Below are 16,490 nucleotides of genomic sequence, written 5' to 3' on the forward strand. Positions count from 1 at the left end.
GCCGATGAGAACGGAGAGCCAAGTCTGAGGTCTCATTTATTCCTTCCTTCTGGTTACCATCAGAAATACCTAGTGGAAATAAATAAGCCAAGCAGGATCTGGCCTATCCACAGAACGATCAGAGATACAAGATCAAACAGAAGTCATCATTGAGTTCCAAACTATAATCTGGTCCCTTGTGCTGTCAAAACAATAATATTAATCTTGGCGAGCAGAGTCAGAACAGGTGGGAAAGGCATTCCTGTCAGGGCCCCGTAGTCAAGGAGCAGAAAAATTGGTAGCAACAACTGGGACCTTCCCCGGGTGAGTTACCGTTTTGGGGACAGTCTCAGGAGGTGCCTTTTGTGTGTGTGTGAGGGGGGACAGTGAATTTTTACACTGGCATACACCTGAACTCCAAGGAAAGGGTCAGAGCCAGAGCCAGGTTGACTGACCTAGAAGATTTGAAGCTTCTAGAATTTTCCCCTCCAAGAAGGTTCTCAGAGCCAATTGAAAATTGGTGTTGCAGGTGGCCCTCCTGATGTGCTCTAGTGTCTGTCTCCACTGCTCCCACCTGCCCTCACTCTGCTTCAGGTCCCAAGAACATGAAGGTTCTCAGGATGGGTCTGTTTTCTTCCTCGAAGGGTATCTTGGTAGTTGAATTGAAAACAGTCAAACCATAGGAAAAAGAAAAAAAAAAGAAAAAAGGAAAAGGAAATTCAACTAAACTTTTCCAATTCAAATGATGGGGGGGGATACCCTGATTTAAATTAAAAACACTTAGTGATATTCCCCAGCCCCTGGGTCTGTCTCTGAATCTTTGCCTGCAGGCTCCACTCAAAGCACACCAGGGAATGATTAAAACGCACCATTGGGATCCACAGTTTGGCTGACGAGATTTTTTTTTCTTAAGTTTTAAACAAAGTTTTGTTCCTGTACTCTGCAGAGAGGCAAAGAGAAGGCGAGTCCATTTGATGAGGTGAGCCTCCAGGTTGACAAAGATTGTGAGGAAGAACAAAAGGGAGAGAGAAGAGTTCCTAAAGAGCTTCCAACCACCTTAGCGACAATCTCCAGATTAGTCCCCATTCACTCATTCTCTTGTCTGCCCACAGCTCATCAAATATTGGTTTTTAAATGGATCCATCCACACAGCCTCTGATACTCTAGGAAAAACGAACAACAGGACATTTGATTTTAGAGTTACAAGTGGCCGGTTTGAGCTAGGTGACACCTTGGTTGCCTGAGCGAGTACCATTGTGCTGGGTTCACAGTGCTGTGAAGTGTCTAAGAACTACAGATGTGTGAGAGTTCTCCCTGTCCAGCTTCACTGCTCACCTGTGGGCTTCCAGGTGCCACTGCACCTGGAGAACATGCTATTCTTCTGTGGCTCCATTTCCCAAGTAACAAGGTCACCACTGTTCCTTGTACAGGATGCCTTCGCTACAGGCAACCATGACTGAATCCTCACAGCATCCCTGAGCAAGAGAGAAAGAAGAGGTTGGCCTTCTTTCTCTCCACTTTTCAGATGGAGAAACCAAGGCACCGAGAGGTGAAGAATCCATGATCACAGTGAGGACCCTGAATCAACCTGTGATATTTCCTGACCTTTCTGGGTCTCAAGCAGAGCCTGTAGGAAGCCTACAGCTAAAATAAATCTTCTAATCCCACTCTAGCCTGAAAACCCCAGAGCTATGTTGAGGATGAAAAAACAGACCAAAGGAGTTCATTTTATAGGCGACCAGTTGTCTGTATCCACCATGACATATGGCCAAGGGCTGCTTCTGAAAGGACCTTTATTCTGGGTTACCAAGTGGCCCTCTACCCCAAGGCAAATTATTTCATTGCCTTTCTTGGTTTGAGGATAAATTTTAGGAGTAGTCCTTCATGAAAGAGCATGGAGGAGCTGACTGACTTCACTTTCTGGTGTGGGGCCTTATGATTTGGTTATGGATTGGCACAGGCAGGCATCTCCTACGGGGGCTTGCATATTGTTCTGCATGAGATGGGGCAGGCCAGGGCAGGTGCCCCTTAGGTCCTGCCTGTTCATTTCCAATTTGGTCTATTCTTAGCCCTTGACACAAGGTGTTGGCTGTGTGCAGGGGGAACCCCTACGGTTATCCGTCTGCTGCCCTCAAGAGCCACCATTAAGAGCACTCCCCACCTTTGGCTCCAGTACACACCAGCCATTTCCTGCCAGCCACTGCAAGGAGAGGTACAGGGAGCAAGAAGGCACAGCTCCTCCCCTGGAGGAGGGGAAGAAGCAGATGGTGCCCGGGAGAGCGGAGTAAGGCAGACAGAACCGGGCAGGCAGAGGAATAAAGCTGCAGGCAGATCAAGGCAGTAAGTGCCCTTGTCTTTTGATATTTGGCCAATAGCACAAGATGTGGTGTTTTTAAGCAAGAACTGAAACCTTTAAGATAGCTAAGGATGAGTGAGAAAGAGGCTTACACTGCCAGTGGAGGAATTTAGATCACACATCATGTCTGAGAGGGGACAGGGTTGCCTTTTCACAAGTTTTGAAATTGGGACAGGCACGCATTGATTTGGGATGCTCTGAGGACAGACCTCTGACAAGTGGATGGTTTCATAGCCTGCGAGAGGCTCTCCACTGCCGTGTCCACTCTGAGCTGGCCGTGGGGATGGCATGCTGCTGCTCTAACAGCGGCCCATTTCAGCGGAGGAAATCACGAGACAGATTTGACGTTGAAGAAGTTTGTTCCTTTCATTCACACCTGGACCTTGAGAAGGAGAGCTGATGCTGGTTGAAACTCCCAGTGTGTCGGGTAGTTGTGTGTGTTCCAGGAGGGGGCTGCCTGACACGAAGTGGCCACTGGTAAATGTTCGAGGATTCAATGCACATAACTGCTACCTACAAAGCTGATCCAGTCATGCCAGCTCTATTCCGGTGCCCCTCCAGCTCACCAAGACTTCCCAGCAGTTTTCCTGTCTACACTGAGAATACCACTTCAATCCAGGTGATAGTTCTGAATGGATGGCAGTGAGCTCTTCTCATACCCTCCAGATTTGAACCCCCTCCTCCAATCAAATTTGGTGCTGTTATTGTAATATATATATATATATATATATATATATATATATATATATATAAATAATTTTTTTCCAGTTGGGCAAAGAAAGAACAGATTTTAGCTTTTAGATAAGAAAAATCAGATGGCATGCTCCCCTCATCAAGGCTGCCACCCAGAGGGGCTGTCATCACAGCTAAGTAGCCTGGAAGGGTTCACTTTGGGTAAGGAGCCACTTTCCTTGGCAAAGAAAATGCCACTGTGAGTCCGTCCCATTTGAGAGTGCTGGGGGCAGGAGGGCCTGGACGTTGTACGTCGCCTACGGCCCCATCCAGTTCTCCTTCAGGACCTGACATCCCTCTGTCCTGACCAACTGCTCTGAGCCTGCACACAGCAGTCGTCCTCTTGAACCTGTTCCTGGGTAATGGGGAGAGAAAATTGTGCAACGGGCGGGGGTAGCAGGGCTTGGGGCTTGCTGCAGAGCCCCCTGCCCAGGAGCAGGGGAGTGTGCCTCCTCTTATCAGCATATAGACCCCGCCGAGGAGTTTCGGCAGAGACAAGAAGTGGGGCCATGCCTGTGTAGAGGTTCTCCAACAAGATCAGCATCAGAAACCTCTTCTGCCCCTCTAACCATGTAAAAGTAGAGGGAGAATGGAGAAAATGATGTCATTTGGTGCTTTTTAAAAACTGGCAAATTTTCCTCTCCAATACTAAGGCCCCTATGGGACAGGGTCTGATGCCTATGGCATGCCATCTACACGGCCAATAGGATCACCTTCATGATCACCATGCCGACAGATGTTTACACCTTTTGAAACCACCCTTGGATTCAGAGGGGCCCTGTCTACTGAGAAGATAGGACCATGGAGCCATAGAGTGCTGGGTGATTTTATGCTCAGGGAAGTGAGTGGGGGGCGGGGTCTGATAGATGTGGAGAAGCCCCCAGGGCTGAAAAAAAATATTGTCTTCCTTTACTGAAAAGGGGCATGTCAGCAACATGTACCATCAAGAGAGATGGGGCCTGTTCCCATAGCACCCCCAGTTCCCAGCTTCTTTGGACTAGTGTGACCTTGTAGAGCAAGGTGAACCTTCCAGAGACAATGGAGAGTATTTGCAATTCAAGAAACACTGGGGCTGAGTAAGGCCAGTGGGGCCTCATGTGATGAAGTTAAACCCTCTCAGCTCCTCTCGACATGGTGCTCCCATTTGGGATGTCATAGGCCTGTGGCCATGAGCTCAGGTGACATCACCTCCACGTGACCCAAGGAGACTGAGGTTTCCGTTCAATGCAGAAACTCAAAGAGGAGGCAGGTCTGTTGAGAAAAGAGAAGAGGAAAAGCCGAGCTTGCAGAAATGACGCTACAGAATCAGTCAAGTTTTTAAAGATATGACCATATTTCTGAGAACGAAAGGCAAAGCCACACTTTCTGAGGTTGTGGGTATGTCTGCTGGTTGGCAGGAGGAAAGGAAGGGGCACAGCTTCCAAGTTCATTCTGCAGCTCCTGCCACAGTGTGCTTATCTCCTACAAGAACCAAATGTTGAGAGTTCATTGATTTTCATCAGGAGTTCCTAGGCAAGAAGTGGGTTCAACGATTTTTTTAAAGAACACCATAGGTGTCCCCCTGGGGAGTAGCAGCGCCTCGTCGCCCACAAGGGCTTTGTCAGAAGCTCAGGGAAATGGCAGAGTAAAGGTGGATACCCAGTGCTTCCCACTGGGGGCAAAGAGTGACCTGCTGCAGAGTGACCTGGAGAGTCTGGGTTTTCAGAACCAGAGTCCTCTGGAGAGGGAGACAGACCTCCCAAGGTGAAGTCAGTCAGAGAACTGAGAGTGTGGATTCCCACACTGCCACCTAGGGCCAGCCAGCGGGGAAGCACACTAGTGGGGGAGGTGATGGCAGGAACGGGTGGAAAGAGGTTTCCTGCTGATTGGGGACCTGCTAGAGGCTGACGATTCTGAGGAGACAGATGCAAACTCTCATCTGGTCATTCTCTTTATGTCTCCCTCCCTCTTTCCTTCCTGGAGTTTCCACTTACTATCCTGACTTTTCTTCACTCTTCTGTCTCTTCGCAAAACCAGATTTCCCAGCCACTGCTCTTAGACGCATGTCTTCATTTGCGTAGTTAGGAAAAGAGCAGGCATGATGAAGGGGTGGGCCGGGGGGAATGCCATTTCACGGGAGAAATGTGCCCTCCTGCCTGAGTCCTGCTGAGGCCAGTCCAACAGAGGTGGAAAGGAAGGAATTTTGAAAGGTCCTGTGATCGCCCCATTTTGTTCCCAGTTGTCCACCGCCCAGAGGGCCCTCCCTGAGTTGGAAGTTATCACCTCAACTTTTGGTGCTCCAGGTCAACAAACGTGAGCCATTTTCTCAGTTGCATGTAAACATAAACACACACGCACGCACATAGGGACACACACACGCTGAATGTACAGTAGAAAAGTTGAGCTGCAGATGAAAGCCTAGGACTGTGTTGAAATAAAAGAGAAAGGAAACAAATCCAAGAAGAGAGAAACAAGCCAAAGTGGCAGAGGTCCCAAAGGGATGCAAAGGGACAGCAGAAAGGATTGCTCGAGTGAGACGGACGTCCGCAGGGCTCCAGGCACAGGGAGCCCCAAAGCTGAGGCAGAAGAGAGCGAGAGCGGGGACCCCAGCTTGCCCGGGAAGGGGCGATGGCTCCTCTCACATGGCCTCACTTCCTCCAGCCTCAGTAGAGTAAACAGTGGGAGAAGCCCCCGGCAGGGAAGCAGAGTGAAAAGGAAAAGCACCTCTGACCAGATTGGAACTCCCAATTAACCACTGAGTGGCCCATGGGCCTGTTCCTTGGATGGGCAGAGACAGGCCCGCATGGCTGGTCTTCACCAAGGCCTCGTGTGCTCTGTGCAGCGCGCTTCCTAGGTGGGGGCACCAGGGCCACAGGCTCTCTGCACCCCTCCTCCCACTGGGGAGGACCCCAGGGGGCAACCGAGCCAGGGAGGGGGACAGGACAGCACTGCAAAGTTTAGTAACAATAGAGAAAATCAAAGGGATCTGAACAAAGAAAGGAACATCCAGATTTGCAACTGAACTGAAATTTAAAACTCGTTATTGGGGTTTTTTTGTTTGTTTTACATCTTTAAATAAACAGTGAAGAGGGTGGGTAGGAGAAGCTTCTTTGAGTAACTTTTTTTTTTTTGAAAAACCCACAAACATAAAAAGAAAACAATTCCTCACTTTTGAACTTCTCTTAAGAATAGTTCAATGTGAGGTCTTGCACCCTAAACAGTTATATCTGAATTTTTTTAAAAAAATCGCTGCTACACACAACAAAGACTAAGAGTATTTGCTAAAAAATAGTGTGTGTGTGTATATATATATATATATATTTATATATCTTTTTTGTGGACTTTTTTTGTTTTTGTGATTTTTTTTCTTTTCCTTTTTTTTTTTTTTTTTTTTTTGGTGTGCCCAAGAAGAGATACAATAGATTGAAACAATGTCCTAGAACAGAATATTCCTTACAGGAGCAACACTTTGAAAAATAACAGTTAAGAAATGGTTGAACACACTTGCAACACCTCTTGAAATTCAATTTGGTACAATGAGAAAATAATCAAATCTCCATCCAAATGACACAGCCTCTAAGACCCAGAGTATGCTGCTGGCGTGAGTCTCACCGTCCAGACAGGGGCTCTATTCCAGCACCACCCCTCTGTCCTGCTCCCCCCACCCAGCCCCCTCTACTCCACCTTAGCCATACCCAGAGTATTCCCCAGAGCAGTTTTCTACATTTCTGGCAAGACCTTGCAGCAGACACATACACACATATATACGTGTGCTATAGGCACACACACACATACACACACACACACACACACTACACACACAAAATTTCCCACTCACCCCAGATGCACCAAGTGAGCTGAAGGACTTTCAGCCAACCACAATGGTGAAAGACAGAAGCACCAAACAGTCTTTGAAATGGGTCCGTTATTACAATTTGACGTGGATATATATTCTAATTTTTCTCTGTGTTAATAGTTTTAAAAAGCACAAATGAAAAAAATGAAGAATTCTTTCCAGATCAATTTAAGGCTTCCCACCAAATGGAAACAGAAGAGGCCTTTCACAATATCACATGTGATACAGGTATACCTTTCACGGCCTTAAAATGACAGACCAAAATCATGTTTGCCAGTCACCGATTAAGTATTGTGCCTTTAAATTGATGTCGTTCTTTTTGCTACCATGCTGAGTTTTATTATTACTGATTTTCTTGGATTATATAAATGGTAATTTCCTTTAATTTGATTTAGAATTTCCTGTTCTTACCGAATTACCAGGGTGGTTATTTTTTTGTGTGTTATTCTATTTTGCTTTTTCACCAGGAAACAAATGTGATCCACACTAAAATGCTAAAATGGCACATGTCAGCCTTCAAGTAGCCTTCCTGGCCATCTGAGTTCCAAATGGCCATGTGGCTCCTAGAAGGCTCTGTTAAGTTGGGGTCAGGGACAAGAGAGGCGGGAAAGGAACCGAAAAGAGACTAGGGTTTCTATGCCTTTGCTTTTTTTGGTCAATTTGTTTTCTTTGATACAAATAATCAGATAGGAAGAATGATTGTTTTATTTGTTAGTTGGTTTTGTTTCGTTTCTAGATTTGTTTCATTTGATTTGTTTAATTTCTTCCTCTCTTGGTGCAAAAATCACCAGAGAGTTTTGCATGAGAAAACGTGACAGTACTTAATGAAACTCAGCACCTAAGGGCATAAGGCAGTTGAAGGTTTTTGTTTGTTTGTTTGTTTGTTTGTGTTGTTTGTTTTGTTTTTGTTCTTTCAATCAGCACCAATCCCATAAATGATCTACACTTGGTGTAAGGTATAAAACATTGTTTTCTTTTGGAGTGGAGACAACTCCTCCTTCTCCACCCTATGAACAATAGTGTGGGATTTTCAATACTGTTTCTTATGTGTAAAAATCAAAAGAAAGGTTTTCTTTTTGTTTTTACTTACAAAACATAGAGAATATCTTTGTATACATACAGCGACTGGAAAGAAAGCTTATCTGAAGGGGTTGTGACTTATTATTTTCTCTTTTTTTTTTGTAGCAGTGGTGGTGGTGGTGATAGTGGTGATTTTGTGTATTGGGGGAAGGGAGGGTTATATTTCTTGCAAGCGGTATTAACCGCAAACCAACTTAAGGTCCCCTTCTCAACTTGGGTCAAGATGATCTCAGAGTGAAGACTCATACTGTAGCAACTCATAAAGGAGCGGTCCATCTCGATACCGAATGCCTACCGCGGTGGGGGTAACATACTGCAGAATGTTAATAGTCCTTCTCAATCTCCTGTCTACAAAATGAGCATCCCAAGCTGGGTATCTCTTTCTTGGCATGTCAATCTTAATGAGGGGCCCTTCTGGGTAAGGACGCCCAGATGGGGTGGGGGGCCCCATGGGTCTCACTTGGAAAACGGGCAAGCAAGTGTCAGCCGTGAGATCCTCCTGTTGTTCCGTTACGGCTCTGGTAGGCGTGACCTGGGTCCCCCGGTACCCAGGGGTCTGAGGCGCCATGGGCTCAACATCGGGGGGCAAAGGGATGCCCCAGAGCAGCTCGGCACAACAGGAGCTGGCAAAGATCTTAGCTCGTGGCCCCATGGGATGCAGCACACCATAATATAAGAGCATCAATGCGATCCCAGCCACAAAGCTAATAAAGACACAACACAGTGCTGGCACCGCATAGGAGTCTGTGGTCTCCGGGTTTCTGTAAAAATACCAAAGGAACGTCAAGGCAGCATTCTCGGTCAAGACTATCGTATAATATGCAAACATTCGATATCGAGTCCGCCCTTCCTTGACGTTAAACCAGCAGAAAATGTACACAATCCCTACCACCATGTTGAAGAGGATCTCCTCCCACTTTGACATGCAGAAGTCTGTTCCGCCATGGATGATCCAGAAGGCCATGGCGCACCAGTGAACCACCACGAAGATCCCGAAGTAGAGCTGGAAGATGGAAGCAAAGAGGGCAAAAGAGATAACTCTGGATGAGATGGTGAAGAGACGCCAGAAGAGATGGATGAGGGCCCCTCTGTAGCTCATACTCTTCTTGTCGTCCCTGGAGTCCCGCAGCAGCTTGTGATAGGAGGCTAGCACCCAAGCCAGGGACATCAGGGAAGTCACAGAGGAGACACCTGCCGGAAAGACACAAACCCACACAGTCAAAACTTTGGACGTCAACCGCAGGGCACAGCAGGGCTGCCAGCTGAGGAGACGCCCACACACACCGCGATCTAAAGGAGGAGGGAGAAAGAAACACAAAATCAGGAACCGAACTTGGAGGTCACAGCTGTTCCCTAAGCTGACAGCTTTTGAACTCTAGCTTTAGTTCCAACAACCCCATCTAGAACTCCTGAAGACACACTGCTCAAGAGTAAAACTGAAGCTGATGGGCTTTGCCAGGGGGGTTGAGAACTGGGGCCATTGTGGTGGTTCATTACGTCTTCTGGAAATGGGACCACACATTCTATTTTAAGGAATCCCAAGTTCACGGGGACCCTAGTTACACACAGATGTGTGGCAAGGAATGGTGTCCTTGTCACCAGCAGTCTATGCTCTCAGAGAAGCTCACAGAGGGGATCACCATTTATGAAGACTGACAGCTTGCTCGCTGCCCCTAGACCCATAACTCTTCTCCTTTGGGAAGGTTCTGGATTCCCCCTTTCACCTTTCCATCAGCTCACTCAAAGCCTCAAGGAGCCCTTCACCGAACCTTCTTCTACTCAGCCTCTCCCTCCCTCATCCATTCCCAACGCCACTCTGATCAAGGACCCTGGGAAAGCCTGCCCGTTTCGCTGGCTGCCTTTCTCACTCAGTCTTGTCTCGCTTGCCCTCCCCTCTATCCTGTTGCTTTCTCCAACAAACCACTGACCACTGTTCTCTGAGGTCTGACTTGTGAGGTTCTGTCCTTCCTGGGGTTCCATCCTGGCTCAGCAGCGGTGTAACTCATGGTTTGAGGATGCAGTTTCCCCTCACCAGCTTGCATTTCTCCTTAACAGGCAAGTAAATGTATCTGATGCCAAGTGATACTTGAATCACTAAAGGCAATTTTATTTATAATGCTGCTTATTTCATCTCTAGTTCTAAATCAAACTAAACACAATAAATAGTTATTGGAGTTCCTTCAAACCCACCCATAAGCAAGCAATCATCAGTTAGGTATTACCACACAATCTTCTCTCAAGCCAGGGCCCAGTCACCCCTTGACTCCCCATGCATTCTCTCCGCTCACTCCATCTGGTATCTCTTCTGCTTTTCCTTTCTTCCCAAATTTCAGAACTAAATGCAACAGGGGTACTGAATAGTGTTCCTTGGACAGCCATCTCCTTACTGCATTCCCAACCCATACAGCGGAGCACAGCTCCCCCATGGCTTTCTTCCAGGCTAAAATCAATGTCACCTGGTCATTTTTTCTCTTAAGCGCAAAGCTCCGATCCAGGAGCCCCATTCACCAAGAGACTAGGTTCACTACCCCAAGCTGTTTGTCTTTCCCCAGGTCCCTGCCCACCTCACTACTCTCCAAACTTCAATGAAGAATCAAAGTCTTCTGTCATTTTACACCTTCCCTGCACTTGTCCCTCCCTGCCCATCTCACATAGCCCCTCCCTTCCGCCATTGCAAGGAGATGCTCAGTTGCAGCATGCAGAACATTATAGAGCAGTGGTCCCCAACCTTTTTTGGGTCACGGACCGGTTTAATGTCAGAAAATATTTTCACGGACCAGCCTTCAGGGTGGGATGGATAAATGTATCACGTGACTGAGACAAGCATCAAGAGTGAGTCTTAGACGGATGTGACAGAGGGAATCTGGTCATTTCTAAAAAATAAAACATCGTTCAGTCTTAAATATAAATAAAACGGAAATAATGTAAGTTATTTATTCTCTCTCTGCGGTACCGGTCCATGGCCCGGGGGTTGGGGACACTGTTATAGAGTGATAACAAAAACCAGGATGCTACCATAAGCACAGAGAAATCCTGGACGGTGAACTGTTACCATGAGAATGTGTTGATTTTGTAACAGTAACAATCAAGATTGAAAACAAACGGGAGAAACGATCCCAAGTTCTCCACAGAAGCCAATCTTGAAAATAACCATAATGATTTTCTTCTCACTTCTCTGGAAAGTTCTGAATGCAAAGTACTTATGTGTCCTGCTTCGCCCTTTGTTCATACAGGGCATTTCCACCACCAGGGGCTGAGGGCACACACGCTCTGGGACCACGTCACAGTGCTTATGCTCACCTGTTAGCCTCCTGTGTTCATGCTGTCTGTTGGGTTGGGGCAGGGAGGGAAATGGGCCCCTGTAGGAGCCACATGACTTAGGCTGTAAGTTTCTGGAGGGCAGGGAGCATGCAATAATCTTGACAGCATATATCACCAGGCTTATTCCCAAAACTGGAGCATCCTCAGAGAGTCCCTTTAAGTATCTCTGTGATGTCACTCTTCTCTTTTTGAACTCATTTGTTAATGTTAATAGTGATACATCTGAGAGACATAACTGACCCTTAGTAATGAGAGGGGAGTTCTACCAAAGCTGAATGGGGAGACAGCCATCTACAAGCCAAGAAGAGAGGCTGCAGGAGTAACCAACCTTGCCAATACCTTGATCTTAGACTTCCAGCCTCTAGAACTGTGAGAAAATACATTTCTGGTATTTCCATCACCCAGTCTGTGTTATTTTGTTACAGCAGCCTAACGAACTAATACAGTTCTCTAATCCCATTTTTTAGATGAAGAAACTTCAGATATTCTTCAAAAATCATACACCTGTGAAGAAGTTGCATCTGGATTCAAAATCGCAGCCTGACTCCAGTGCCCTTGAAAATTACCACTGTCTTAATGGACCCTGCAGACTGCCTTAGAAGTGGCTGGGCGAGGGGGAGAAGACCAAGTCTAGGCACGCTGGGTGCAGGGGTTTGAATCTTTTGTCAAGAGTGGACAAGAAGTATAGTACCCATGGGCATCTCAGAGAAGCCCTTGATAATGGAGCTAAAACTCAAATTTAAATTCTATGCCACCTTCAGGAGAGTAACAGACAAGCCACAAAGAAAGAGGTGATGCCAATAGAATTAACTGAGATCACTTTCCCTCTGTTAAGTGATTAATCTTCAAAGGCCTGCGGTGTATTCCATTACAGAGGGAGCGAGTGCAGGGTTTTCCCTCTCTGCAGCGGCTCACTTGGAAGATTTCTGTCTTGCCTGAGGTCAATCTAAAAGTCAATGCATTCTCCTGGCCAAGCTTCACACTCAACAGGCTCCAGCTGTAAAAGCAGTCTCAGGGACCCCAGTGAAATTTCTGAATGGGTCTGGGAGCATTTATGATTTGCTTCAGCTATGGGCTGGATTCCTTTCTGCATTCCAAAGGCCAGGCTGGAAATTGTGAAACACTTCACTTTTGGCTGTGACAAGTTCTGGGCAGTGACCTTCACGGCTTGCTCGCTTTTCCTGGTGCAGACCAGGAGGTGGGGCCTGCAGCTGGCCCACTGAGCCGACTGGACCGGAGTCCAGCCTAATCAGCTAGGAGGTCACTAAGCTGAAGCTTCTTGGGTGGGGGGAAGGTTTGGGAGAGGGGTCTTCAGGCTCTGATCACTGAGCGTGGGATCTGAGGTTTCTAGAAATGGAATGGCCACACCTAGAGCCAACGGAACAAAGCAGGGCTGCACCCTGCAGTGAAGACACTTATGGAAGAGGGGTAGTCATCAGGGAAGGCCCAATTTGGTGGTGTCATTGCAATATCCAAGGGTCACTGTCAGTTAAACTGTTGCCAAATGGGAAACAAAGCAGAAAAGATGTGAGAGTGGTTGGCCCGTCATGTGAACAGCACAGTGACAGGGTGTCTGACTGAGATAGGAACAGGACTCTAAAACTGGAGGGTGGGGGCAGTGACAGTGGAAGAAGCAGGAGGCTGTGATGCAGTAAGAAGAATGAGGGACAGCAGGAGGGCCTAGCATCAGGGTGACATAGGGAGGCTGAGACCTGGCAAGTAGAAGGCAGAGCTGTGGCTCAGAATGGATTGGGCTGCACAGAGGAGCCACCAGAAAGGGAACTGGAAGAAGAAACCAGCAGGCTAGAGCCTCTCAGAGGGAGAGCACAGCATGTGGGTGCAAGGGGGGCTCTGAGAGCCTACGGGAATATCTGCAGATGGCTATGCGACTTTCTGAGTGGAAAGGGATGGGGTCAATTGCAGGGCTGTTTTGCAGAACAGATTGTGCATGCCCAGGTCTGTCACCAGCTGCCCTCCTCCCCCTCTGCCACAAAATATTTAGTCCCACCACTAAATCACACATTGGAAACACCCTTAAGGAAGAAAGAGGGATTGGACAGGTGTGAGGTCAAGGTAGGACAGGGGTGGGAAGTCACCCATGCAGGCCACTTGCTCCCTCTCTCCTGTCTCCTTCCCACCACAGGGTCAAGTTCCTCCCATCTTACAATGAGTAGCTACCTGGACCCTGCGTCCTCTCCCAATGCAACCACACCTCTCTCTGCCTCTTCTCTTCCAATCTCCTCCTTGCTCTCATCACTCTCCCACCTCCTTTTTATTCCCGATCCCTCAACCCCAATGGAGAGTTCTCACTGAGGTGGTCAACCTATTCCTAAGTGCTGCATTAAGAGGTGACATTTGCCATTTGAACCCGCTCTGTCCTACTTTACACATGACTATTCGCTATCCCAGTTATGGCGTCCCTTCCCTGCTGGGCTATTCATTCCCATTTCACAAATAAGGAAACTGAATGTAAAGTTGAGAAACTTGGATGTGGACACAGCTGTGTTCTGACATTGCATGTTCACCTAATTTGTAGGCCATTGTACCCCACTGGATCGGTCCCCTACAGATTCCCAAAACCAAGAAATGTGCTCAACTAACTGGCTATTTGTCTATTTGCATGTCCAGGTCAACCTCTCCACCTTTCAACCCTCACCTCCTCCCTCTGTACCAATGAAGCTGCCATTTGTGGGAAATTTCACCATCTGCTTTTCAAATTCCCATTGTGTATTTTCCCCAAAATGAGTTCCCTTTAGATGGGCAGTTCTTCCCTTTCCACTTGTCAAACTTCTCCCTATTTTCCTACATTTTTTAAAAGCCCAGTCTCTTCTTGGAAATGCTCCCAGAAAAAGATTACCACAGCTGTGTGCATGGCTCTTTAGGCATCACCGTCTGTCTCCTGTCCTCACCTCCACCCAGGTACACAGCAAGGGGGCAATGACATAAAGCTACTTTTCTAACCAGGCCACCAGGGGGGAAGAGATGAGCCTCCTGGATGCCATCTATGGGCCAGGATCAAAGACGTTAAGTAACTTAGCCAAGGTTACATAGGTAGTAAGCAAGAACGCTCACACTGAAACCTGGGATTTTCTCACCTCTCAGACAGGATCGGGGTGCTGATGCTGGCTCTGCCTGGCTTGTGAGATTCGATTGTTAAATTTGCAGGAATTTGGTGGGCCAGCTGATGTCATGTTGGAGCCTTAAAATAAGCACAGTGGCAGTATTGTTACCACTGAAATTGGCGAGCACTACAAACTCAGGGTTTTGCTCCGATTCTGCTAAGAGCCAGTTGTGAATCATTTACCAGCACACTGGTCAGCTCAATTATCCTTCTGAAAAGCCTGGTGGGCATCACTGCAGTTAGAAGAGCACCATAAGGCTCTCTCCATATTTCAGCACCATACTCCGGGCAAACCAATGCACCACTTGCCTAGTAGAATCATATCCTGGGAGTCTGATGTACAGCAACAAAGAAAATCTCATCTGAAAACATTCACTGAGAGCGTCAGCCCAGTGCATGGAAGTCCTAGGTTCGATTCCTGGCCAGGGCACACAGGAAAAGTGCCCATCTGCTTCTCTTCCCCTCTCCTTTCTCTCTGTCTCTCTCCTCCCCTCTCGTAGCCAAGGCTCCATTGGGGCAAAGTTGGCCCAGGCACTGAGGATGGCTCCATGGCCTCCGTCTCAGGTGCTAGAATGGCTCTGGTTGCAATGGAGCAACACCCCAGATGGGCAGAGCATTGCCCCCTACTGGGCATGCTGGGTAGATCCTAGTCGGGCGCATGCAGGAATCTGTCTCTGCCTCCCTGCTTCTCACTTCAGGAAAACAAAACAAAACAACTTTCACTGAAAACACGCTCACAGTGACAAAGGTCTAAGGCAGGGATAGTCAACCTTTTCATACCTGCCACCCACTTTTGTATCTCTGTTAGTAGTAAAATTTTCTAACCACCAACCTGTTCCACAGTAATGGTGATTTATAAAGTAGGGAAGTAACTTTATAAAATTTATAAAGCAGAGTTACAGCAAGTTAAAGCATATAATAATAATTACTTACCAAGTACTTTATGTCATATTTTTGCTAAGTTTGGCAGAATAAATCTTTATAAAACAACTTACTATAGTTAAATCTATCTTTTTATTTATACTTTGGTTGCTCCGCTACCGCCCACCATGAAAGCTGGAACGCCCACTAGTGGGTGGTAGGGACCAGGTTGACTACCACTGGTCTAAGGTTTTCTTTGAGAGCAATCTTTTTCAAGCACTGACACACTCATGTTTGTCTCATTTCTGCATTTGAGAGGATGTGATCCCCATGTGAGGTGACCACATCAGGTAACTTTAAGACACCCCTGACATGGCTGGACTGACCCTTAGAAAGGGTCAGAATAGAAGATGGCATCTGTCATCTGTGGATGTGACCCTCAGGACTGACATACATGTGTGGCTGAGGTGACCTGGAAAAACCCAAGGCCAATCGAAGTGGCCTGGTGTAAATAAAGAGAGGGGAGAGTGGACTTCCTCAGGAAAGTTGACATCTGAGAAGTTATACCACACCCCGGCTGAAGAAAAAGCTCTTTAACATAGGGTGATGGCCCACAGGGGACAGAATTCAGATCTGGCTGCTACGATGGTAATCTCTGTTGTGCCATTGTCTTACCAAAGCCGAACCTAAATGAGTCTGTCCTGAAATTGTGCACTGCCCTGAGAGAAGCAGGCCTGTGGCCAAGGCCAGCAGGATTCCCACTCAGTCTCACTCGAGGGCCCCTGACAGCTACGTATGTAAGGAGGAGGAGGAGGGACCTGCTGGGATTCTCAGATTCTGGAAGTGGTAGACTGACATTAATCCCTACAAGGCAAAGAGCAAAGGTCACTGCAGCCAACTCATCCTGTCAGAAATGTGATGGGGGAAGGAGTGGGCTTCGGGCTTTGTGTAGGAGGTGACTCGGAAAGTTATAGTCATTTAGAAGCTATTCTAACTTTTTTTAGTAGGCCTGGTCCTGTCTCCCAAGGTGTGGGGAATGATGTGGCCATTAAAACCCTTGAGATTCTTCCAGACCAATGATTTTGGGTTGCTTTACCTGGAGCCACTGAGTCCCTGAGGGTGACAGTGCTTGATTAACTGGAACCACTGTCCTCACTGTGGATGGTTTGGCCGTGCTGCCCTGACTCAGCCCAGCTTTGCCAGCT

At 47.3% G+C, this 16,490-nt stretch overlaps 1 protein-coding gene across 1 annotated transcript in view; it reads right to left on the bottom strand.

Annotated features, from left to right (window-relative positions):
• Nucleotides 1-8,152: 8,152 nt before the first annotated feature.
• XKR6 (XK related 6) overlaps nucleotides 8,153-16,490 on the bottom strand; it is a 260,267-nt gene continuing 251,929 nt past the window's right edge. The window contains exon 3 of the mRNA XM_066278849.1: nucleotides 8,153-9,173. Coding sequence (XP_066134946.1) covers nucleotides 8,212-9,173 — 962 coding nt within the window. The 3' untranslated portion in view covers nucleotides 8,153-8,211. The remainder of the gene's footprint in view (nucleotides 9,174-16,490) is intronic.

The sequence above is a fragment of the Saccopteryx bilineata genome, chromosome 1 (genome assembly GCF_036850765.1).
Source record: "Saccopteryx bilineata isolate mSacBil1 chromosome 1, mSacBil1_pri_phased_curated, whole genome shotgun sequence".
Taxonomy (NCBI): domain Eukaryota; kingdom Metazoa; phylum Chordata; class Mammalia; order Chiroptera; family Emballonuridae; genus Saccopteryx; species Saccopteryx bilineata.